This window comes from Cygnus olor, chromosome 1 (genome assembly GCF_009769625.2).
Source record: "Cygnus olor isolate bCygOlo1 chromosome 1, bCygOlo1.pri.v2, whole genome shotgun sequence".
Classification (NCBI taxonomy): domain Eukaryota; kingdom Metazoa; phylum Chordata; class Aves; order Anseriformes; family Anatidae; genus Cygnus; species Cygnus olor.
Window position 1 is genome coordinate 101006079 of NC_049169.1, and position 23730 is coordinate 101029808.

At 45.2% G+C, this 23730-nt stretch overlaps 3 protein-coding genes and 1 long non-coding RNA gene across 4 annotated transcripts; 2 read left to right on the forward strand and 2 right to left on the reverse strand.

The window, feature by feature from the left end:
- Positions 1–430: 430 nt before the first annotated feature.
- On the reverse strand, positions 431–6879 carry PHB2 (prohibitin 2). Its single transcript, XM_040573865.1, has 10 exons — positions 6685–6879; positions 6523–6607; positions 6335–6414; positions 6028–6212; positions 4234–4363; positions 3627–3730; positions 3115–3192; positions 2052–2128; positions 1810–1815; positions 431–1003 (listed from the first exon to the last, which is right to left on the reverse strand). The coding sequence occupies exons 1-10, from the start codon at positions 6809–6811 to the stop codon at positions 970–972; spliced, it is 906 nt and encodes a 301-aa protein (XP_040429799.1). The 5' UTR covers positions 6812–6879; the 3' UTR covers positions 431–969.
- A 101-nt stretch (positions 6880–6980) lies between these two features.
- On the forward strand, positions 6981–9365 carry EMG1 (EMG1 N1-specific pseudouridine methyltransferase). Its single transcript, XM_040573879.1, has 6 exons — positions 6981–7141; positions 7219–7320; positions 7787–7928; positions 8293–8351; positions 8511–8660; positions 9042–9365. The coding sequence occupies exons 1-6, from the start codon at positions 7019–7021 to the stop codon at positions 9153–9155; spliced, it is 690 nt and encodes a 229-aa protein (XP_040429813.1). The 5' UTR covers positions 6981–7018; the 3' UTR covers positions 9156–9365.
- Positions 9366–9525: 160 nt separating this feature from the next.
- On the reverse strand, positions 9526–23462 carry LPCAT3 (lysophosphatidylcholine acyltransferase 3). The gene is made up of 13 exons (XM_040573849.1): positions 23272–23462; positions 15866–15973; positions 15635–15741; positions 15388–15481; positions 15237–15274; positions 13996–14174; positions 13468–13576; positions 12506–12592; positions 11937–12103; positions 11134–11281; positions 10249–10407; positions 10010–10136; positions 9526–9877 (listed from the first exon to the last, which is right to left on the reverse strand). Exons 1-12 carry the CDS (start codon positions 23363–23365, stop codon positions 10020–10022), a joined length of 1407 nt encoding a protein of 468 aa, XP_040429783.1. The 5' UTR covers positions 23366–23462; the 3' UTR covers positions 9526–9877; positions 10010–10019.
- On the forward strand, positions 15989–23249 carry LOC121078094. The gene is made up of 3 exons (XR_005824453.1): positions 15989–18087; positions 19305–19469; positions 19642–23249. It is a non-coding gene; the product is annotated as an uncharacterized LOC121078094 (long non-coding RNA).
- Positions 23463–23730: the final 268 nt, after the last annotated feature.

The window sequence follows — 23730 nt, forward strand, 5'->3', positions numbered from 1 at the left end:
ACTCAGACTGAGAATGCCTGGAAATGTGGGAGAGAGAATTTCTTCTGGTCTGAGACACATCTAGGCCCTGTGTATGAAGACAATGGCATTTAGGGAACTGAATAATCAATCACTCTCATCTGACACCAGACTATAGCGAGCACTTGAGAAACCTAGCTGTAATTTTCCCTGGCTTTGGTGCAGCGATCCTAGGACCATATTCTTTCCTCTCAGTTTAGAGCACAAATCTAGATGGGTGAATGGGGAGAAAAGAGAGAAGAAATGAGATATACCTTGAGGTCTGACCCACGTAGCTTGTAATTCAGTGGAAATGGCCAATGAGCCTGCAAGAACTGGTAAGGTGCCTGCAACCAAAGAAAAGCTCTACTCCATTTTCCCCTAATGGAAAATAACCTCTTTTTTTGGGAACTAAGCACGCTTGCACACAGTATAAATTTTGAGGCTTTTAATTTTTATAAATGTTTGAGAGAATCACTGAGCACACAGTGACAGAGATATTCCAGCAGTGACAGGCACCCAATGAATGACATTATCCTGAATTCAGTCTTGGGACTGACAGCGAAATAGAAACCAATATTACTAGAAGGTCTCACGCTGATGGCAGAACACCCTCACTTGGCCAAAAAAAGTAAAAAACGGGTCTAATTTTACCCTACAGAAATCCAAAGATTAATGAAAATTAGAGGTGAATTACTATATCCGCATGGGTTAATACCAGTAACCCCCCTTTGCCCCCTCCCCAGATTTAACTAGTGAGGTGAAGAAGGGATTACAGATACCTTGTGGTAGAGCCCAGTCTCATAACTGGATCACCACAGATGGAGCTGGGGCATGGGAACTAAATCTAGTTACTGGTTTAACAATTTCAAAGTGAGGGCAAACAATGCTAGTGCAGGAAGTTCAAAGCTCCTCACTCGTATCGTATCTTCTACTGGTCAGCACCGACAGTTCTAGGAGGCTTTAGTTCTTTCATTTCTTCCCTTGTTTGAGTAGGAGACTGTCACTGAAAGGAAGACAAAAGTGAGTCATTAGTCCAGAACGCACAAGCAAAGTCAGACCCTTACTACAGATTTGGGGCTACGGGGTGTCTCACCCAAACAAGTTGTCCAAAAGGACAACTTTAAAGTTCTTTTTTCAAAGCCACTTAAAGTCTGCTGGGACAAATAAGATAGAATCTGGTCAAACAGGGGAAAGGAAGATCAGAGATGCCACAGGGAAGAAAAAGAAAAGAACAGCTCTGGTTTCCTTTCTTTATTCTAAGCATTTTAGCTACATCCTATAAACTCAGCTGGCACACTCCTTTATCCAGTAAACACAGACAGGTTAGACAAAAGCCACCGAACTCTGTCCAGCTCTGAAAGCAGGGAATGAGTTTTTCTAGCATGCACTGGAAAGCTTTTAAGAGAATAATAAGAGCATTTTCCAAGAGACCATTACCCCAAATCAACACAAATTCCTACAAACATCTAACTACTTTTGTTGAGTCCTCTTTGCCGTAAATGCAAACTGCCCTGTACGTGGAAGACAGGCCAGAGGACACTCCTCAGGATACTACTCCTGCCTTCCCCATGCACGGTCATCACATGGGACACACAAACAGCTCCAATTACTGAGCATCTCCTACTTGATGTAGTTGCTTGTGTGGCCCCTGCAAGGAAAGGCTTCAAGCTTCACATCACAAACAGGAACTGAGATAGAGAGAGAATAAACTCCTGATAGCTGGAAAGGCCCAAGCAACACCCCAGGCAAACATCAACACCCTTGTTCCAAGTACTAGCAAAAGGATTAAAACAAAGTTCAGTGTCTTACCTTCCTCTGTGCCAGGAGATGCAGTAAGGGTCAAGGGGGCAAGGAAAAAAAAAACAAAACAAGAGTAAATCAATTAGAGTGAAAAAAAATTAACTTCTGCAGTAAGCAGGACTGCAGCCTACTTGATTGTCCTCTAGCATCAGGCTCCTCTCAGAGGAAAGATCCTGAGAGAGCTCCAGAGGGAAGACCAGCTTCACAGGTAAGGTGCAGGTAAATCTACCCACAACAACTGTCCCCTTTACCTGGTAAAGCCCTCATCCTGCAGGTTCAGTACCAAGTTATCTGCTGTGAGATACACACGGTTTTGTGAACCAGCAATCTGAAAAATAGAGGTGGTATAAAGAAGTATAAACACATAAGGAAGAAAAGCATTAATAAAGAATCTCTGCAAGCAGTCTTGTTTGTATGCGCTCAAGATCTTAGTTCCCAAAAACAATGATATAATGTCATAGAATGGCTTCGGTTGGAAGGGACCCCAAATATCACCCAGTTCCAACCCCCCTGCCATGGGCAGGGATGCCACCCACTAGATCAGGTTGCTCAGGGCCTCGTCCAACCTGGTCTTGAACATCTCCAGGGATGGGGCATCCACAACCTCTCTGGGCAGCCTGTTCCAGTGCCTCACCACCCCCTGAGAGAAGAATTTCCTCCTAACCTCTAATATAAATCTCCCCTCTTTTGGTTTAAAACCATTCCCCCTTGTCCTACCATTATCTGACTGAGCAAAGAGTCGCTCTCCGTCTTTTTTATAAGTCCCCTTTAAGTACTGAAAGCTCTCAGTGAGGTCCCCCCAGAGCCTTCTCTTCCGTAGAGAAGAGGTTCTCATTAGGTTCGCATGGGCCCAATGCTCAAGCTTGTCCAGCTCCCTTTGATGGCATCCCTTCCTTCTGGTGTATCAACTGCATATCCTGACTTCCCATCCCGATACTGTCACACTTTTTAAAGGAAGTGCTCATATTGTGTCTCCTTATCAGACAGACTTTTGATCCCATGCTTATCTGTCCCCTTTTCTCAGCATGCAGGAAACCAGGAGCATTTGGTGGCTGCAGCTGGGTGTATGTGATGGGATCCGATTTGGATCTGGCCTTGTCATATGGAAGACACAAACTCCTATCACCACGTATAAGTGCTGATCACTGCTAACTAAATCTTTAGCTCTATCTGAGCAGAAAAGGGCTTGGCAGGAATAAAGATCAGTACAGGGCGGACCACATTCACCGTAAATTTGCCCATGTGGCCACTGGGCTGGGAGGACAGCACAATGACTGCAAAAGGAAGATGGATATTCTGTGCCCCACCACTTACCGTTTTTGAAATGTTTTGAGCAGCTCGTATCTTACGTAGCTTGATGTAGCCTGGATTCCTGCTCAGAGCTTCACCGAGGTACAGGAGAGCAAAAGTTAAGGAAAAAACTGCTAAGAGAAGCCCCCTGCATTCAGTAAATTCCTCCTATGCTATATCAACAAGTATCTTAGAGGAAAAAAATGCAGTCGCTATTCCAGTAACTTGAGCCTCTTGGATAGGGACATCATTACATTCCTAAATCAAGAACAATAGGGTTATGGTCACATGCAGCCAAAAGAAGTTAAGCCTTAACAACAGGGAGTGAAGGCTCATGGTCTACTCTGCTCTGAGCTGTAACCTCAGACAAATACCATTCCAATCAACTGCAGGGAGAAAAACAAACAGCAAAAAACAAATAGCGACCTATTTGAAGCTATCATCTCATCAGTCTGCTAAACATGAACCCAATGCAACAGATTCTCAGGATTGCCAAGCTCACAAGACATCCCACAAAATACCCCAAAGCAGGATATCATCTTAGCAGCTGTAGCTTCCCCTTCAGCCTGAACAATCTTCTGCTTCTGTTCCTGCTTGGCCTTCTCCACCAGGAACTGTGCACGCTGTGCCTCCTGCTGGGCTACAGAGGGAACGGACAAAAGCATTCAAAGCAGATCCCATCTCCTGAACTCTCCACGAGGGTGCTATATCTGAGGCTTGGGGAGCTCATGCTTCCGAAAGAACTGATAGCATTCTAGGACTACATTCACAAGTAAGAAATGTGTGTATATACATATAAACACACACTTTTTTTTTTATTTTTTTAAGTGAAACCAACAGCAACCAGACCCTCTAAACATAATCCCCATAGCGCAAAGGGCGTTCTCACTGTGAAAAGGAATCCTACAGCTTCGGGAACACAGTCCCACCAATGATCTATTACGTGAGCTATAGCCCAAAGTTTTCTGATAATACCTGTGAAATAACCTAGTTAGCTGCATTACTAAGGAAGCTGAGATTTGCAATGCTGTAGTTGTATCAATGCAAGAGCAGTGACATGCTAACTCAGATCTGCTACCTTGTTTAAAAACTCAATACAAAGGCAAAAGCAACCCACCCTTTCCAGGCGTAAATCGAACTCACCCACTTGCTTAGCCTCCACAGCCGCTGTGTATTCACGACTGAAACTCAACTCTGTGATAGCCACATCATCAAGGATGAGGCTGAAATCCTTGGCTCTCTCCGTCAGTTCTCGCCTAATGAGCAGAGACACCTGAAACACAAGTATAGCAAAAAGAGTACCACACACAGGCTGTTTCTCCCTTCCTGTGCACTATAAAACTGAAGCACAACTGCTCTTTGCAGTTCATTCACACTGCACCTGGGAGACACTCCCTAAAACAAAGCTTGAAACATGGACATTAATGCCTGTTCTATGAATCTGTCACCTCTAAATAACTCATGTGCATTCACAGCTATGACACTTTTGAAGCCAAATCACAGCTTATTTGTAATTATTATTTAACCATACTATACAATTAATATTGGGAAAAAAACCTTGAAAGTGTTTTTTTTCTTTTGTTTTCACATCCTATGCTGTGTAGTTCCACGTTCTCATCCATGTTTTGGCAATAAGTATTTCCTTCTCCATCTTGAATTTGCCACTGTTTGGAATTTGACTATCTCCTTAGATTTTCTGATAGGCTGATAAATCCTGCACGAAATAATGATTTAAATAATAGTTATTGCTATGGTATCTTACCTTTGACTCATCTAGTATTTGCTCTTATTTTTATCGCAGCTATTTCTATGCAGAATTCTAAAATGACGACAGAACCCTTTACTGAGTGAACTGCAAGCACGTAACTGTGTAAAGTCACTTTATTTTCTTCTGATTATCAACTACTTTCATACGCATCACTTTACAGTAATGCTGGGAATATGACAAGAATGAAATTCGATTTAGTTTGTTCTGAAGTTTCAGAGACACCTATTCTCTGCTTCACTTCACAACGTCTAAATCATTTGCAAACAGTTTTTTTTTTATTAGGTTCTCGCTTTCCACTAATTCTCCTTATACAAGATGTAAAAAATTAAATCGTTTCCTCAATGCAGACCACATGGCAGAGGACAAACCCCTGAAGTTAAGGATGAATTCTCACAAAAAAATCTAGACGCTCATCTCTATTCTTTGCTTTTTTTTTTGTCGTGGATCTGAAACAAGTTAAGAGGTGCTTTGTTTCATCTTTCTGCCAACTTATCCTCTTTAGCAGTCTCACGTAGGATCTCCTCTAAAGCCTTTTAAAAGTTCGGCAACTTCTCTTTCCCTCATCTGGAATAGGTGACAGATATTCTCAGAATCCCTAGCAATCAAATTATCAGAACATAAACTTTCAGGTATGGGCTTTTAAAAATGAATTATTTCTATAGTTTTGCACACCCTCCCCGCCCCGATTACCCTCTGTTTTTTTCTAAACAGAAATATTTTTCACTCTGCTGTAGCATCTATCACTGAACGTTTACAACTCTTTTAACTGCTCATCCATTTCTCTTTTCAGATCCTTTTAAAGTGTTTGATTTGCTCTGACAGCTCTTCTGATACCTGTGAAGGACCAGATCATTTCTTTTAAAGCCAATTTTACTGTTACACACGTACCACGATGTAAGTCAGCTCTCTCTCCCCCAGTATTACGTTATGGGGAAGTTTTGCACTCTATATATCATGAATATAATTTTCTTTGCTGAGGCTGGTGGTACAGCCTCAGTGTTTGTACCAGAATTGAACTGTAATCAGTATACAGATTAATGTCCTTTCCCTTTTAGATGCATTTGCTACCAACCTAACGTGTTTATCCTTCACCTGCTATAACATTCCCTGCATGCACAGTTTAAATATCCTTTTATAATGCGGGTAAAAGCCTGCTCGGGAAGAGTCACCTGAGCTCTCTGAGTGATGAGCTGCGAAGCGTTAAACTTGGCTACCACGCTCTTGAGCACTTCGTTAACGATGGAGGGCAGGACTCGCTCCTCATAGTCCAGGCCCAGGCGCTGGTACATGCTGGGCAGCTCCGCGGCGTTGGGGCGGGTGAGGACGCGCAGCGAGATGTTCACCATCTGCAGGTCTGTGGAGGAGAAAGACAAAGACGTGAGCGGGGCTGGCGTGCCAGCCGGCTGCCTGCTCCCTCCCTGGCGGCACTTGGGTGCCACCAGGGCCTCGTGGTCTGCCCCATGGAGCCGTTCTTACCTTTGGAGCCGGTGGGGGAGGAAATTTTGCGCGGCCGGGCCCGGATATCGTAGATGATGGGGTACTGGAACCAGGGGATCCTGCGAGGTGTGGGGGCGCCCCGTTAGGCGGGCCGGGCCGGGCCGTGAGGGGCCGTGCCCGCGGGGGGAGCTCGGCGCGGAGTGGGGGGGGAGGGAGCCGTGCCCTACCTGAAGTGCAGCCCCTCGGCCAGGATGGTGTCCTGCTGCACGCCGCCGATGCGGTTGAAGAAGATGGCCCGCTGCCCGCCTTCCACTGCGGGGAGAAGGAGCAGCGCGGTCAGCGCGGCGCGGGCCGGGGCTCAGGGGCTCAGCGGCCCGGCGGGCACTCACCGATGAAGACGGACTCGCGGACGCCGTAAGCCAGGGCGCCCGCGCCCAGCAGCAGCTTGAGGGCGGTGCCGACGCCGCGCGGCCCGGCCGGCAGCCGCCCCGCCAGGTCCTTCAGGTTCTGCGCCATGGCCGCGCCGCGCGCCCCGCCGGGAAGGACAGCGGAAGGTGCCGCCGCCGAGCGCCGCCCCCGCCCGCCCCTCCGGAACCGGGTCGGGCCGGAGGGGGATAACGGCGGCGCTTCCGGGCGCCATCTTGGCAGCGGGAGCCCCGGGGCGGGGACTGAGGGCGGCGGGGCGGGGCTGCTGCCGGCGCGGCGCCGGGCGGCGGCCACAAAATGGCGGCGCCCGGCGGGACACGCGGGGAGGCGGCTGAGGAGGCTCCGCCGGCGGCCAAGCGGGCTCGGGGGCAGCGGCGGCTGCTGGTGGTGCTGGAGGGGGCGAGCCTGGAGACCGTGAAGGTGAGGGCGGGGGCCGTGCCTCGTCCTGCCGTGCCCTGAGCGCCCGGTGCATGTGTCTGTGCTTTGCCTCCCCGCAGGTGGGGAAGACGTTCGAGCTCCTCAACTGCGACAAGCACAAGGCGATGCTGCTGCGGAGCGGCCGGGACCCCGGGGAGGTGCGGCCCGACATCACCCACCAGGTACTGAGGGGGGGTCTCGGTCCTGCTGCGTGTCTACCTGGGCTGTGTGCAGCAAGGTGTCTGGGGAGGTGGTCCGTGGAGCCTGAGGGGGTGCGGTTTGTGGACTCGTAGGAGAAGTGAATTTAGCCTTACTCACTGTGCTTACGTTCAATAACTTCTGTAAGTTTGTGTGGTTCAGTCACCATCCCTGGAGGTCTTTAAAAGACGTTCAGATTTAGAGTTCAGTGATCTGGTTTGGTGGAGGTCTTGTTAGTGTTAAGTCAGAGGTTGGACTAAGCGATCTTGGAGGTCTCTTCCAACCTAGATGATTTTGTGCATGCAATTATTTTTTTACAGCAGTAATTTGTATCTTCCCTGCCTCAGTATTGCTCACTTCTACATTTATGGATTCTAAACCTAAACTTTTTCCAAGATTCCTGTCTTGCGCTTTCTCTAATTCAACTACTGCCCTTTTATTTTTTTTCAGAGTCTCCTGATGCTCATGGATAGCCCCCTGAACCGGGCTGGTCTTCTGCAGGTTTACATCCATACCCAGAAGAATGTCTTAATTGAGGTCAATCCTCAGACCAGGATCCCAAGAACTTTTGATCGGTTTTGTGGTCTTATGGGTAAGTGATTCAAGCTTTCTGTCAGCCACAAAATAATGCAGGAAGGTGGTTAGGAAATGGAATGGAGAAAACTTTGTGAAGAGTCAAAAAAAAATAAAATTGTAATGACTTGAAAAATGGAAGAATGAGAGAAGAGGAAGAAGACATCTTTTTGTGAGTTTCTAGATGCGTATTTCAAATATGTGTTCTCTAGCACAGTGGGGAGTTGTCTCCATGAGACTGTTACTGGCAAAGTAACTTCCTGATCAGTGTTTGGACTACTTTAGAAGACACAGGGAACTACTCTAGCTATCATCACTAGGTGGAGTATAGGATTCTTCCAGCAAGAGAACAGGTTGCTTAATGAATGTTCTTCTCTTGTCAGTTCAGTTGCTGCATAAGCTTAGTGTCCGAGCAGCTGATGGGCCTCAGAAGCTGTTGAAGGTAAACACTCCTTGACTGTTTATGGGTAATGGTGCAGTGTTGCTTCTTTGCAGCTAGTAATGTATTTGCTGTAATGTAAGTGCATTGCTTATACAGTGAACTTAAATAGGCGATAGGGTCTCTCACCTTTACACTCATGAACTTTTCTGTCTTCTCTAGGTGATTAAAAATCCAATCAGTGACCATCTCCCTGTGGGCTGTATGAAGATAGGTACTTCTTTCGCAGTTCCAAATGTGACAGACCTGCGTGAACTGGTTCCTACAGCAGAGCCAGTAACTATTGTTGTGGGAGCTTTTGCCCATGGTTCGGTACGTGTGTGTATTCTTTACTTGGGTTTGGAAAAATCTTTGTTACAATAGATTTCAGTGTTACTCTGAGTGTTTTTCCTACTCTGTCTTCTGTTTGGGTGTTTTTCCCTCCCCTAGCCCCTTTTCTGAGGTAGGCTTGGCAAGAAATTGTCCAACTCTTTTAACACTTGAGACTTTTCCCCTCTTTCCAGAGGTAGCAATAGTGAGGGCAAGCAGTTGTCCTGCTGTGCTTTATTGTGGCTATGTCAAGTCTTGGATGAAGCACAGGCATGTAGGAGCAATGGTGTGCCTCTCTGAGCAATGGAAGTAGATGGGACTAAGTGATAAGATGTGGTTTGATATACAGATAAATATGTACTTTCCTATTTTCTCTTCTCCCAGGTCAATGTTGACTATACAGAAAAGATGATTTCTATCAGCAACTATCCTCTCTCTGCTGCCTTGACATGTGCTAAAATTACTACTGCCTTTGAGGAAGTCTGGGGAGTGGTATGAACTTCTGCCTCTGTTGCTGTCATGGTGGACTACTATACAGTGACTCCAGATTTTGGAGAGGCTTTTTCACTTCTGTGTGGGCCTGGTGCAGCTTTGGACTCCTGGATGGGAAAAGGCTTCAATTTTGTCCTTGCAGCTTCTGGAACAACATGACTTTAAATTGACTGCCCTAGCAACCCTTTTTCCTATTAAAGGTAACTTTTGATAAGAGTGTTTGTGTACTGTACTTCATGTTTCATAAATAGGCTGGATTTGCCTACAGCAGGGGCCCAGCCCAAATTCCTCATGGAACTGCAGCTCTTGCTCTGCAGCGTGTGACAGTTTTTAACTCCCGCACTGATGTACCCAAGAGGAAAGGAGCTGAAGCGGATTTGAAAAAAAGAACAGGAGCAACTTTTATCTTGGATGACAAACGTAGAAAAGTCAGAAGGTGGCTCCATTCCAACATAGTGCCTGCGTTGAGTGTCTTACAATCATCTGATATCAGCAGGGAGACAAGAGTGTCCACTGGAGGGCGGCAGAGAGATAAGGCAACATACAGAAGTTGGAGGTTCTGGAACGAGACCGACTCCATTCCCCTCCTTTTGGGTCTCTGACCCTGTGCTTTCTCTTTCCCCCTCCTCGCGTTGAAAAAAGTTATACTTCAACACAGCAAACTTGGCAGGTGATGCTTTGCTTCTGGAGTGTTAATTTAACTCCTACAAATGCACAGGTGGTACAATCTGGAAAAAAAAAGAGCTGTTAGACTTGTTTCAGTTGTTTTTACATTCCCCTGTAACACTGCTGCTCCAGTTCACCTCCTAGTCTAAGGGTGGGATTACCATGTTTTGTCCCTAAACATAAACTAGCCTTACCTTTTGGCTGTTACTCTGCTTTTTTTAGCTTTTCTTTTCGTGGCACAATTAATTTGCGAATATAAGGCAACACCAATAATAAGGTGAAGAACAACACGTGGCCAAGGAAATAAATAGACCTGTACACCTGTAAAGAGAGAGGCACGGTTAAGAATCAGCAAGCAGAGTTGAACTAAGAATAAGAAAAGCAGAGAAAACAGAGTGGTTGTGTGGATTGTCTGTTTAGGGCTAGTAAATACCTTCATCCATTTGTCCCACGTGAAAAGGCAAAATGGCACCAGAGAGTAACCCATAAACATCCAGTGGTTAGCCTGTTGTAGCACGTAGAAAATAGGCTGCAAGGCAGTGATGGAGGCCAAAGTGCTTAAGGGAGGGCTGTCCCGAACGAGGTTGATGACCTAATTTAAAAAAAAAAAAGAGCTTTTCCTCAGTTGGATGTCCTATGTGTGTGTGTGCGCTCTGCAGCCAAAGCATCCATCTAGCTGTGTTAAATTAATCTTAGTGAACAGTCAGTCTAAAAAAGTAATTAAGTAGTAACCTGCTTGAAGCTTTAATCAGAAAAGAGGCTGGATATCAGGAAAAGGTTCTTTGCTGAGAGGGTGGTTGGGCACTGGAACAGGCTCCCTAGGGAAGTGGTCATGGTACTGAGCCTCATGGAGTTCAAGAAGTGTTTGCACAATGCTCTGGGACCCATGGTCTGATGTTATTGGGTGGTCCTTTGGGGACCCAGGAGTTGGAAGGGACCCACAAGGATCATTGAGTCCAACTCGGATATTCTATGAAAAGAATTTAAATATAGAACATTGTTCTCTCACTAGTGAGAGATTTAGTGGATGTATTTGGCTCATGTGCTTGTCTTCCAACCTTCCCAGCTGCCAAGCACTGCAGTTGCCCTCTACTCATATGCCAAGTTCTCCACTTTTACCGTAGAAGCTGACAGGAAACTTATGACTTGCCCATACTGAAGCCAGCAACCTACTGAACCCTCAAGAACCGAACAGTACTGCATGTGAACACCAATTTCAAAGTGATCAGATATTAAAGCCTTCAGTGGGGTAGATTCCAGACTCGAGGGAAAAGGCTAATGCAGGTGACCCCATTCTGGTAGGTCAGACAAAGCGCACCTGTCTTTCAACGATGACTATAAGCAACTCCATTTGGAAGCACACCAGGTAGCCAGAGTGCAGTCCATGCCAAATGGCCAGGAAGAACAGGGCCAGTGCCTGTGACAGCAGTTTGTTCCCCAGGAACTTCAGACGCTTGAAGATGTAGCTAGAGCAGAGAAGAAACAAACTGAGAGTGCTTCTAGTTTATTGTCTGCCCTTCCCTCAGCACGTCAGAGATGCAAGGCCCAGGGGCCCATAGGCCTTTGCATATATCCCTGTGGTGACAGAAACAGCAAGACAGCTCCTCTTACCAGGGCAAAATATACTTCAGCCCTTGTCTTAAAGAAATTACAGCTAATGGGAAGAGCTGGTTCTTCTGACAACACTCACAGAAGTTAAATGTATTTTACAGTTCAGTTGTGTGTCCCAGCAAGGTCTGAACCAAAACCTGTTTGAGTCATTGCACGTCAAGAGACATGAAAGAGCTACAGAACTGCTGTAGCAGCTGATGCAGTTCTGTAGCTGTTTGACCAAGCAGGCCAAGGGTCTCACTGTAGTTCCATTCTAAACTCTGCCCTCCTGCTTCTACCATCTTCAGCTTCTTGCCTATATTAAGGATTGGATCCCTTTTGGATTGGATCAAAAAAATCTATCCAACACAGTAACCTGTTTCAAACAGGACAGCAGCCAGTAGCAAAACGTGGAAGGAATAGTGTAAGAACTGACAAACAGCATCTAGTACTCCCTTCTCAGCCTAGGATCTTGGTTCTCTTGACACAGACATTACTGACATTAGAGAAGCAGAAGTTTCTCCTGCTCACCGGGCCACCCAAGCGTTGGTGTTGATGTTGAAAGAAGCAATGGTCCCTGTAAACAAAGGTGTTGTCTCATACAGCCAGACCTTCATGTTGGCACAGGCATCCCACATAGGCTTTCCATTCTGGTCCTTGCCATTGTACCCCAGGCCCACAAGGATGCAGACACCTTCCTACAGAAAAAGACAGGGAAGAAAGATGAAGAGAATTTTTTTTTTTCGGAAAGGCAGAGCTGGGGAAGTTCTGACTCTGTGCTTAGTGGAGAGCGCCACTGCAGATGGGGAAAAGGGATTAAAAGCCTGATGCCTGCCGTAAGTTGCTAAATTACAGCAACTACTCTGATGTAAGCAACTTGATCTATTGAAAGACGTCCCTGTGCATTGCAGGGGCTTTGGAACTAGATGGCATTTAAAGGTCCCTTCCAACCAAAATCATTCTGTGATTCTGTGATCTGCACTGATCTCTAGATATTTGAATTACTTCCATTTAGTGCTAAGTCCAAGACCATACACCATGTAGGCTTCAAAGACGCTGCATCTATTCATTTGTCTTATTTCTGGAAAGACTTGACTCACCGTAACAAGCCAGCAGGTTACGTATTTGTAGAGTATAATTTTTCCCCAGATCAATATGTAGCCACAACGGAACCAGAAAGGCTTCTCCTGCAGGAATGAGAGTGAAACAAAATAAGTGAGTTTACTGGCTATAGTAAGACAGAGTAGAAGAGATCTCAACACTGTTTTTCATTTTAACCTGATCTATATGTTGAGACTACTATAACGACTGGACTGCCAGGCTACTGGATTGCGTGGATTCACACGTGATTTTATCTCCTTTGATAGTATTTGGCTGTACTGAAATAAATACTTTGGGAATACTCTGGGATTAGCATAATCATTGCTGGCATTGATACCCTCATTTATTCATACTGACAGAGAAAACACAGATAATCTGCAGGCAGGAACTGCTTGTTAGTTTTCAAAGAACCTCAAAGATTTTGGTAAGTTTCTAATTCAAATAAGTCAATCTGCAGAATGTGCTGCTGCAAAATAACACTGTTAAGAAAAATAAATCTAGTTGTTCTTTTAAAGCTGATCTGTGCTCAAGGATAGCTTGCATTACAAAGTCTACAAGATGAACCTCCACCTTCAATTTTTAAAATGCCTTGCAAGTTACTCTGCCAGAGTTCTTTGCATGCAATTGTTACACAGATGGTTATTAAAAAGTGACAAAATATGTATGTTACAATTCCAAAAACAACTGTAACATCTAAGATGAATTTTCTGTCTGTAAAAGCTTTCATTTGGTTCAGTTCAGCATAACACATTCCTGTTCTGCATCAAACTGAATTCATAGGACAGGCAACAAAGCCAAATCAGTTGTGGGAAGGCATATCACTAGTTGCTGGCTTATCTCCTTTTTAAATTGAGGCAAATCTAAAAAAAAAAATAAAATAAATTTCCTTCCTCTACTTTTTAGTGCCCTCCAAAAGAAGCAGAATTCTTCCACATGCCAGAACTGTCAAATATATACATACCATGTAATCATCTGAGATGAGGTATTCATCAGAGATGTACGGGCTTGACAAAGTATAGGTCACTAGAAAGAAGAGACCCAAACTGAGGCGCTTGAGAGCAGGTACAAAACTGAGAAAGAAAAATATGAAGGTCAAAGAAAAGCCCTGGAAAGAGACCTTCAAACTCATAATTTGAATAACAGAAGTGGAGATGAGGAGTTTGGGGAGACAGTGATAGGGAGTCACCATATTCCACTGCAGCAGATGCCTCCGTTCGTAAGATGGGATGCTAATGTTGCCAGGTCAGGACTGAGTCTGTACTAAACATGTCAAATGGTTGTTGACATACATGCTAGAACATGCTGGAACAATGCTAGGACATTATGCAGAGTTTATGAGCAACTTTTGAATGACCGCATTCTCTTATAAGTCAGTTTTGGTCACGGTACTTCAGTGTCCAGATAAGAAGGCACTCTGCTGCAGGGAGCACATGGAGGATTCAGCATTCTGGGATCTTAGGAAAGCGAGGGACTAAGTGGCTCTCATTACCTATTGGGTCTCTGGCCTTGAACGTCAGTCATCTCACCCCTTGCCAGTTTCTGATAGTCTGTCATGGAGAACTGAGGTCCCACCATGAAGGCACCATAGAAATAGGAGAATCCTGAGACTTCCAACAAGGTAGGAACTCCCCGGACAGCAAATCGCCGCTGCTCAGGGGTCAGGAACTCCTGCACCAAAGGGAGTGGCATTAACATCATCCTAGGGGATCTCATACTAGCTCTGGATGTTACGTTCTCAGCCTAAATTCTTACTCCCCACGTATATGGCTTTGTACTTTATTGTTCATTCCTCTCCCCACCCCTCTCTGTTCTCAGCCCCCTCTAATTACCAAGAAGATCCAATAGTTGAGAACACTTGCACACATCTTTATTCCCCTAAAAGCTCAAAACAAGGAAGAGACCTATTAACATGCATCCCCACCAGCACAGCAGACACAGTAAAAACACTGTATCTGACCCTCTTCCAGTCCCTTATTGAAATGGCATATACCAAGACCTTACCGTCCTACAGTTCCTACCTCGTGATGCAAGAATTCATTGCCAATAAATATTTGAAACTTCAGCTTAGGAGATTTTCAGATGAGCCTTTTTTTCCTGCAGTCAGCAGTGACTGCATGGATGCTGAACATTGGGTCAGGCTCCAAACAGAAGGTGGGGAGCACAGATACTTGAAGTAGGATTGGGAAACTGTAACAAGTGTCCTGTCCTTTCCCACACCTTGTACTGTGTGACTTCTCTCACCGCTTCATCTGCCCTAACAACAGGGTCCTAACAAATGGTAAAGAGCAACCATCCACAAGGATGTGATATGACTGAAAAAAAGAAAGGAAGATGGAAACTGAAAACTATTGCTGATGCTCTGCAAGTTAAAGGAATACCATCCACAAGACAGAGCACTAGGGATCAGGGATCTAAAGCAAGAGATATGGAAGGAGGAGATGGTGGGGAATTTGGAAGGGGGCAGAATAATATTCTGACACAATTCAGTGCTGAAGCAACTTTCGTCCATCTGTAATCACTACTCCCTCTGTTCCAAATTATCTCTTTCCACTCTAGAATTCAGTGCCGTCAGATACTCACAGATGCTCTCCCTCTCAGCTATGGCTTTTACCAAACAATGGATGCAGCTTAATAACTTATATCCTTTAAACTTGGTTTTCTGACCTCTACACCACTGGAACAGCAAAGAAGAAGGAAGGAGGAGTGAAGGAGAAGTGGTGTTTTACTCACCAGATCTTTTCCTCCATCATAATAATCAATGGCCAGACCTGGAGGCGAGAAACAACCATTTGAAGACCTATGATGGACTGAGCAAGCAGCCCTCTTTTACCTGAGCCATGGCTTGCACAGTCCAAAAGATAGGAAGGAGGTATCAACTCACCAATCAATTTGAGAGTCAAGACACAGTGTGGCATTGTCCACTTGATGTCATAATGCTCTGTGGCTGTGAAGTAATATCCAGCCATAAGGTATGTCTGAAAGAAACCATTGTTTGTGTTACTTAAACTAATTCCTCCAGCTGTTTTTGATCTGTCTCCACTTTTCTGCCCACATTCACTACTGGGAAGCGCAAAACTGAATAGAGGGCTCTTTTCTACAGACCGATGCAGTAAGAAAGGGAATTTTACCATCTGAAAGAGGAACGTGGTGAAGACAGCAGTGATTGTGCGGCCCATAAGTCTCAGGATGAGGAACTGGATTAGAACACACAGCAGGGAATGAAAGAACTGCATTCCTGTGGAGAGAGAGAGAAAGCGAATGAGAGGGATGAGGCAGAAATGACATTTTCCCACTACAAGTCCTCCCAAACTGCAACCAGCCCTGGGACAGGTAGCTCTCTCTTCCCAAGCTCATCTTACCAAAATTGAAGTACGCAATTGAGAGTCCTGTCAACGCATTGTAGAGATGAATGAGGTAGGTCTCCTTCTGGAAGAGGAAATAGCGCTGGAACAAGGCAAAAGGATACCCTGAGGAGAAGGGGGAAAAAGATGGAAGAGTCGTAAGTTAGCGTAGACAAGCAGCAATGTTTGTAAGGGTCCAGATTATAACTTTACTGAACATATTATTAGGAACATGTACTTTACATAGATACATCATCAGTACAGGTCACGGTATACATTCCTGACACTTTATTTCCATCTCAGGGGATAAATGCCAGATGACTTACCCTGTAAGTAAGATATACAGAATACTTTAACAGGAACATTATTATATCACAGTCGATGTTGAAGTGTAAGAAATTCCAGGATTAGTGAATACATGAGGATGGGTAATGCTGAAATACATGAATTAGACTTCAGTGGACTACTCTGACTCATTTCCAAATTCACAGCGACTATAGTAAGAAGACAGATTAAAAAAAAAATAAAAAATTTATAGTTTAGAACACTGCACTGTCCTGCAAAATTCAACCCCTGCTCCCCCTCAATGAGCTGAGTAACTTTAATCCCAGCGTTCCCCAAGTGACCTCCAGTAGTATATTCTTTCTTTTCTGACTCTCCAACTTTAGATTTGCATCTGATTTGTTAAGTACTAGGCACGCAAAGCTGTAACTAAAATCCACTGGGACTATGCATGTAGCACTTTGAAAAAATCAGAAGCATTTCATAGTGAGCAGCAAAGTGGAAGGAGTTTTTTTTCCTTGCATTTTCTGCACGTTAGATCCTGACCCAATTTAGGAATGCCTACGGATTATTCATCTGTGGCTCCAGAGAGAAGAAAACATTTGTGAAGCACTCTGGTAGTATGGTGAGAAGTGCCCCACCGAATCTCATAAGTAAATTAAATTCTGTTGTCTTAAGGGTTTAGGTGAGGTTCATGAAGCATGCAATAAACATTGCCACATATCAGACAATAAGTATATTATGTTTTAATATGTATTGATACAGCAAGTGTTGTCCATCTCATAAGTATCTGAAGTCTATTCATGCAATTAGTGTTTCCAAAGGCATATGTGTAAGGGAGCTGAATTGGAATAGCAGAGGCAACCTTAATTCCGTCATTTCATGGCGTAGGATTGCTTTACTTTGCAAGCTTGTGTTCAACAAAACAAAATCTATCCTACCAAAAAAATAAAAGGAGTGACCTTGCACAATACTGGCACCCACGCTGCTTATTAGCCCAGCTGAAGTCTGTAGCAGTGGACAGCTGTCTGCTACCTGAACTAGTGGGGTAATAGGAGCAGTAGGTAGTCCTGTTTTATATGCAGCAATAATAAAAGGTGATGAAATGCAGACTTTGCTGAGCAGTGTTTGATGGATGGAAGCTTTCCAATAGGCAAGGCCAAAACTAGTCATTACTATAAGAGGAAAAGAGAAACTCTGTCATGTTAAGTCAGGTACGTGTATTGCAGTCTGTCAGAGCTAATGTGCTGGCAGGTGGTAACTACAGACATTTTATGGTCCTTCCCTTCTCCCCCAAATCTGCTGGGAGGGAATTACAGCATTTGGCACTTTTGGGCTCCTTTCTAGACCCCAGAAAACAGCATGCTCTACCGAGCCCGAATGTATACCTGTTTCTTCTTGAAACTAAACTGCTTTTCCCCATTTCCTCAGCCTCTTGCCATCTCTCTTTCGGTCTTCCTTTCCTCCTTGTTTCTGTTCCTTCCTCCTTTTGTGTCCTGCACCAGTTTCCACTCTGCAGACTCTTTATCAGGCTGAATAACTGTCCAGTCTCCACATTCCACAACTCTTTGCCCACAGACCCTGGCAACCTTGATCCTGGATGCTCATTCAGTCTTGCTCTTCCCTTCTGCAAAAACAGCTCCAAATTCCCATGCCTTACCCAAAGGTTCCTTTTCCCTTCCTGCTCCCCTCATGCTTTTCACACAGCCTTTTCTTTTTTTTTCCCCCTCCATTTGCCTATTTCCCCAGTTCTTTCCATTCTCAGCCTTCTTAGACTCCTGCTCTTAGTACCTGTTTCTTTTCTCACCTCTTTCACCCCTTATTCCCATGTGCCAGGGTGACCAGCTATTTTTGTCCTACTCCAGCCCTGACTCCCCTCCACCATGGCATTCACCCTTCAGCACTAGTCAGAGGCACGCTCCTCCGCGATCCCTGAATGCCAGCTGAGGAGGAAAGAGGTAATCATCAAAGAGTTCATCACGTAGGCTCTCTGGGATACAAGAGTAATTCAAACAACTAGAACAATTCACATGATTAAAAATGATAAGGTATTGCCTATCAGCCTCATACTCAGAAGCATATAGGTAGAGAGTCTTTTTCCTCATTTCAGTTTTTCTGGGACAGATACTAGTTGAAGTCTAATAAGTATATTAAGAACTGCCCACAGCTTTGTAAAATGGCAAGTGGTAAAAAAAAAAAAAAAAGCGCATTACCATTGCTTTAGATTGAAAGTTAAAATACTGAAGTTTACCATGGAAAAATGTTTTCCCCTTTTGAGCAAAGAGGGAGAAAAATCACATCAGAAATATAGACAAAGTACAATTTATTGCTGTTCATTGACACATTTGGTTTTAAAATGTTTTCTCTCAAAAATCAGTGCAATCTGGCTAAATATTCAATTTTCATTAGAAAAAAATGTTTTTGTGGGGCTCCACCCATTTCTATAGACAGAATTAAACACAATAACATACCTCCAGTTTCTAAAAGCCAGAAACGTTATCCATTTTTTCCTCATCCTCAACTAGTGTTCCTACTATTTAATACAAGTGAACAAACAAAACAAAACACAAACTATCTCACTTGTCACACTTACTTCTCTAACTCCACGTAGGAAATGGTATCATGGTTTGAGTAATGTTGCTCTGAAGAAAAAAAAAATTACAGGCCCTTGCAAATGGAGAGCTACTGATATGCACAGGATATAGGTTTCAAGAAAGCTACACACTTAAAGCTCAGTCTTGGACTACATGGGCGCTGTTCCAGGTCAAAAGTCACAAGGTCAGCCCACATTCTTCTGATAACCAGAGCAACCTGCTGGTACTCTGGACTTTGCAGCTTTGCTGCACGTGGATCATTTTCTGGGTTTCACAACAGCACCAGTTCCACGCTGCAGATACAAACTTTAATTCGCGCGTGGCAGTGGATGCTGAACATCAATGGACACTCTATTGTGGTCTGTGTATTTCAGAGCCCTCCCAAACCAGCCATTAAATAATTAGTTATTCTCACTGATACAATGGCAGTATTCCCTCCCCACCACAGCATCCTTGAAAGAGCATGAATTAGCACAGGAAAGGCCAGAAAGCAGTTTTTGAAGTTGCTGTTGCCATGTGGAAAGCTTGCTGTCAGATACGTCAGATTCAGGACGCCACGCAGCTTTTCTTTTGCCCTTCAGAAACAACAGGAATAGAATCCCTGCTCCTTGCTGTCGAGAGATCCTGAGTACCAGCTCCCAGCCTGCCAAATTCATTGTTCACAGCTTTTTCGGGCAGAGATGACTGAGGCAGGAAACCAGCTGGAATACTCCTGGAGAAAACAGAAGGTGACCTTCTGGTCCAAGGTAATTCTTCTTTTCTGTGCAACATGAGGTTGAAAAGCTGCCTGCACACAGAGCTGATTTTTGCCTCCAGACAGACTTTTTATAGCAGAGAATTAGCAATTGATGTAAATGTGACAAGTTAGCCAAGGCATACCTTTGATGATAAATTCCTCTTTTTTTTATTTATAAAAAGGAACAAGAGGACAATCTATGGTTAAGAGAACCCTGGAGCTAGAATGAAACAGCTTCTTTGCCACAGGCATTTGGAAAGTAATGGATTGCTGCACAATGTCCAGGTTATCTACAAATACAATTGAGCAAACAAAGTAAATGATCAAGAGGCTGGATTAGGCAGGAGGACTAACTGTAAGCAAGAGCAGCATTGTTAAGTTTGTTGTGTTGCAGAATATGTGATTAAGATGCCTGTCTTTTTTTCCAGAAATAAAGCTGCCAATAGGAGCAGAAAAAAATGTTTCTGGTGTTCTTTTTATTTCCCTTTTTCTATATGGTAAGTCCTAACTCCATTTCATCTTCAAGACTTTAGATGATACTTTTTTTTTTTCTTCCATTTTTCCCCTTTGCTGATCAGTTAACTCCACTTAGTTAAAATCTAGCAGATGAATTGTCTCCATTTTCTTATAAGAATGCTAAAACTAAAAGGAAGGGGACAACGGGAAAAAGGCATGTTCAAATGTAAGCCTTACCTACTATTTTGACTTCAGAGGTGTTCCCTTTTTCTGTCTACAATACTGCAAAAATCGCACATCTTGTTTAACAATGAATGCATTTTCATGAGTAGTTTAATTCTGCACTGGAGCGTACTTTTGAAGTCCACTTGTGGTGCTTCAGTGCGTACACAGCAGAACCACCACTAATTATGTGAACAGGATTCCTCTAAAATGGAACTGAACTGAAAAGGCAGCACAAGAGTACGCTCTGACAGAATAAGTTTTAGCACCCATGATGGGATGGTGCTGGCTCTTACATGTTGAAACCAGCTGTTTGCTTCCCCTTCTATAAGGTTCTTGTTTGGCTGACCAGCTGGGGACTCGATTTGGGATAAGTTATATCAACTACGAATAACCCACAGAAATATCAGTGAGCCTAAAAATCTTCAAGATGCAGAGGGCAGGCAAAAGATGTCAAACATTGGTGAGAGGTGGAAGATGAGGAGATTAGACCCACTTGCAAGCAAAGCTGCTGATTTCTGGCACCTGTAGAAAAATCTTCCTTTCTGCAGGTCACTGCTATGTGTGTAGATTAGGAAACCTTTCCTCAGTACTGTTCTTGGCAGGTCTGGGTTGATCAGCAGGTCAGTTCTGGTTCAGGATTGCAAACAGTATGTTGGCCCCCCTCCATATGAGGCAGCAGAACGTGCCAGGTAGCTTGCAAGATGCTGTGTGGTTGTAATAGCCAGACCAGCACCTTTAATTCTTTGGGACTGTACTTTTTTTTTTTTTTTTTTTTTTTACAGTTTTTATACTCTAAGTCTGAAATTTGTTTTTAATACTGTTTAATACTGTACAGCCTAAATAATGGACCCCATTCTAGTTTTAGTCTTTGTTTCAAATGTGTACGATGTAAAAAAGTCAAAACACTGTATTTAAATCAGAGGCGCCTGAAATCCCCGTAGTTTATTCAGCAATGTGCTGTTACAATCTCCATTTGTCTACTGAGAAAGTGTCCTGCCCTTTAGGGCTACCCAAATTTTTGTTCTCTTTTGCTCTTCCTCTCCTCCTTCCTCTTTCTCATTCTGTCCTGTCTTTATTTTTTTTTTCCCCCCAATAGGTATAAATTTTAAGAAGTTTTCAATGACATCTTTTGGCTATTTCAGATCACACCTAAGTGAATACTCTTATTGTGAATCAAGAGAGTTCATTCAGAATATTTTTGCAAAGATAATTCAGCGTTCTCTAGAAAAGAATGTAAGAAGTTGCAAAGTCCTTTGCAAATCTGCGAAGTATTAGCTGCAGGCAATAAAAATAACTTTCTTCCTGAATCCGTGCACACACCTGAAATGGAGGAAGTCAAGAAAAAGCAGAGCTTTGCCTGTTCGAACACAATTTCCAGCTTTTTGAAATGCATTTCATTTTTGCCCCCTCCTATGAAGTGGTCGTCAGCGCCAGTTTTGTTACCAAGAGGCTTAAAGCCATAAGTCACAATAAAAGGGCTGTAAGCTAAGCTGCAATGAAACTGGCATTAAAAGAAAGGCTCGTGACAGGTTCAGGAACTCTTCTCACTCTCACGTTGCTCTAGAGTGGTGCTTGGCACTTTGTATATAATAGCGTAATGCTTTACTACCTATCCATTAAGTGGGAAAGCTGGAGCCAGTCCTCTCTGCCTGACTGCCTACATGACTTGCATGAGTACCAAACCATAGACTAGGCTGTTTTGCATGCCCTTAAGCCTTCTGTCTGAAGTTATGTCTTCAGTTGAATGCAATTATGAGACACTGAGGTAGGGAGAAAGGAGAGGGAAAGGTGCAACTCTAGCCTCTTGTTTGGTAAACGTTTTGGGTACGCAGGGAAAAGAGATGTGAGTGGGCTCCCAGCTCCTGATCCCAAGACTTTTAACGCACATTATAAAGACTCACTGAGACTTGATGCAACTGTGCATGGAACGTTTCCAACGATGCCCACAAATCTTGGGCTCAATCTATTGACTGCAGTGGGCATCTCTTCTTACCATTAAGATGGTAATTACTGCTGTTCGTTTCAAAGCAGTAAGAGATTTTGTTTACCCGTAGGACACCAAGCAGAAAACAGAGCCCCCTGATGTCACGTTCTAGCTTACTGCTTCCAAAAGCGAGAAGAAACTGAGAACATGACCAACGCACATGCCACAAACGCATCACTCTACAGTGCGCGTCTGCCTCCGCACACACTTCCCAACACCTTTTCTGCATCTGTTCTCGTCAGACTAGTCCCTTGTTTGGTTCAATTGACTAGCCCGGTAGTAACCTATCTGCTTTTTCTGGTTTAGGTTTCTGCCAGGCAAGTAAATTGAATCAGCCCGTAATTACAGTGCCAGAGACAGATGTGGAGAAGCTGCTACATTAACTCACGCTGACCTATATGCATGTCCTATATGTGTTTCCTACTACTTTAGTTAAACCAAACATTTTTTTTTTTTAATAAAGTCTAAGTTGAGTTCAGTCTGTTGTATCTACCGCTGATGTAAAGAATGTTTCAGTTCATTTACACAGTGATTTAAATCAAGCATAAACAAGCGTGGTCTAGACCACGGTTATGAAGTGAAATGACTCTTCTTTTAAAACGTGTGCTTTGAGTTAGCCAAAACCGCTTTACTTGGACAGCTCACGCAGTAGGTGCCGTAGGTTCACATACGCTTTTTAGGCTCGGAGAAAAGCTCCCCCTGCCTTTCTGCGGGATGACTATACCATTAATTATCTTTTTTTTTTTTTTTTTTTGAAACAGTTTCATGGGCATTCCCAGAGATGTACGCAGACGGCGCGCGCGCACACACACGCACGCACACACCTGAACGGATGTTTTGGGAGCCGTAACGCCCTCCCCACCGGCCGTCAGCCCGCACCGCGACCCTGAACCCCCCGCCTCGCCCGCTTCACGTGCGGCTTTCGCCCAGCTACGCGCGAGGCGCGTTATGCTTTGCAACCCCTCCGGGCTGCAGGCGGGGCACGGAGCGCCACGCCGGCCCACCCAGCCGCTGAGGCGGCAGGGCTCCGCTCACCCTACCGGAGGCCCGGCCCCGACACGGGTGCGGCTCCAACCGACCCCAGCCCCCGTCCCGGCCCCGGCCCCGGCCCCGCTGCCCCCCGGAGGCCCCGCCCGGCCGCCCTTACCCATGAGGATGGAGAGGATGAGGCGCAGCGCCTGCTCCGAGGAGCCCAAGGCCTCCGCCAGCTGGGCCAGGCCCCAGCCCGACCCCGCCGCCATGTTCCCCGCCGGCCGCCCCGCCGGCCGGTCGCTCCTGGAACCCGGCAGCGGCACCAAAGCCACCGCGGCCCCCGCACCGCTCCCGGGTGCCGCTCGCCGCCCATTGGCTGCGCCCCGCGCGGCCACGCCCCCGCGGCGCGCGGCGATTGGCCGGCCCCCGGCGGCGGGGCGGGGCCCCGCGCTCACTAAGGCAAAGGTTACCCCGCGGGTGGGAGGCGCCACAGGGGATGTTCCCGCGAGGCGGTGATTGGACGGCGAGGCTAAGGGGGCGGGGCTCGGCCCGCGGGGGGGCGGGGCGGGAGGGGCGGAGCGCGCCTCCCCATTGGCTGCGGCGGGACAGGAGAGAGCAGGGCGGGGAGGGGGCG

Excerpts from the sequence above, each read along its gene's own strand:
- PHB2 (XM_040573865.1), bottom strand. The coding sequence starts at position 6,811 with ATGGCGCAGAACCTGAAGGACCTGGCGGGGCGGCTGCCGGCCGGGCCG. Across the intron at positions 6,608-6,684 it reads CCGCGAGTCCGTCTTCATCG|TGGAAGGCGGGCAGCGGGCC; the intron begins GTGAGTGCCCGC and ends TTCTCCCCGCAG. Across the intron at positions 6,415-6,522 it reads GCCGAGGGGCTGCACTTCAG|GATCCCCTGGTTCCAGTACC; the intron begins GTAGGGCACGGC and ends CACACCTCGCAG.
- EMG1 (XM_040573879.1), top strand. The coding sequence starts at position 7,019 with ATGGCGGCGCCCGGCGGGACACGCGGGGAGGCGGCTGAGGAGGCTCCG. Across the intron at positions 8,352-8,510 it reads GGCCTCAGAAGCTGTTGAAG|GTGATTAAAAATCCAATCAG; the intron begins GTAAACACTCCT and ends TGTCTTCTCTAG. Across the intron at positions 8,661-9,041 it reads GAGCTTTTGCCCATGGTTCG|GTCAATGTTGACTATACAGA; the intron begins GTACGTGTGTGT and ends CTCTTCTCCCAG.
- LPCAT3 (XM_040573849.1), bottom strand. The coding sequence starts at position 23,365 with ATGGCGGCGGGGTCGGGCTGGGGCCTGGCCCAGCTGGCGGAGGCCTTG. Across the intron at positions 15,974-23,271 it reads CATCCTCTCCATCCTCATGG|GGTATCCTTTTGCCTTGTTC; the intron begins GTAAGGGCGGCC and ends CCTTCTCCTCAG. Across the intron at positions 12,593-13,467 it reads TCATCTCAGATGATTACATG|GAGAAGCCTTTCTGGTTCCG; the intron begins GTATGTATATAT and ends TCATTCCTGCAG.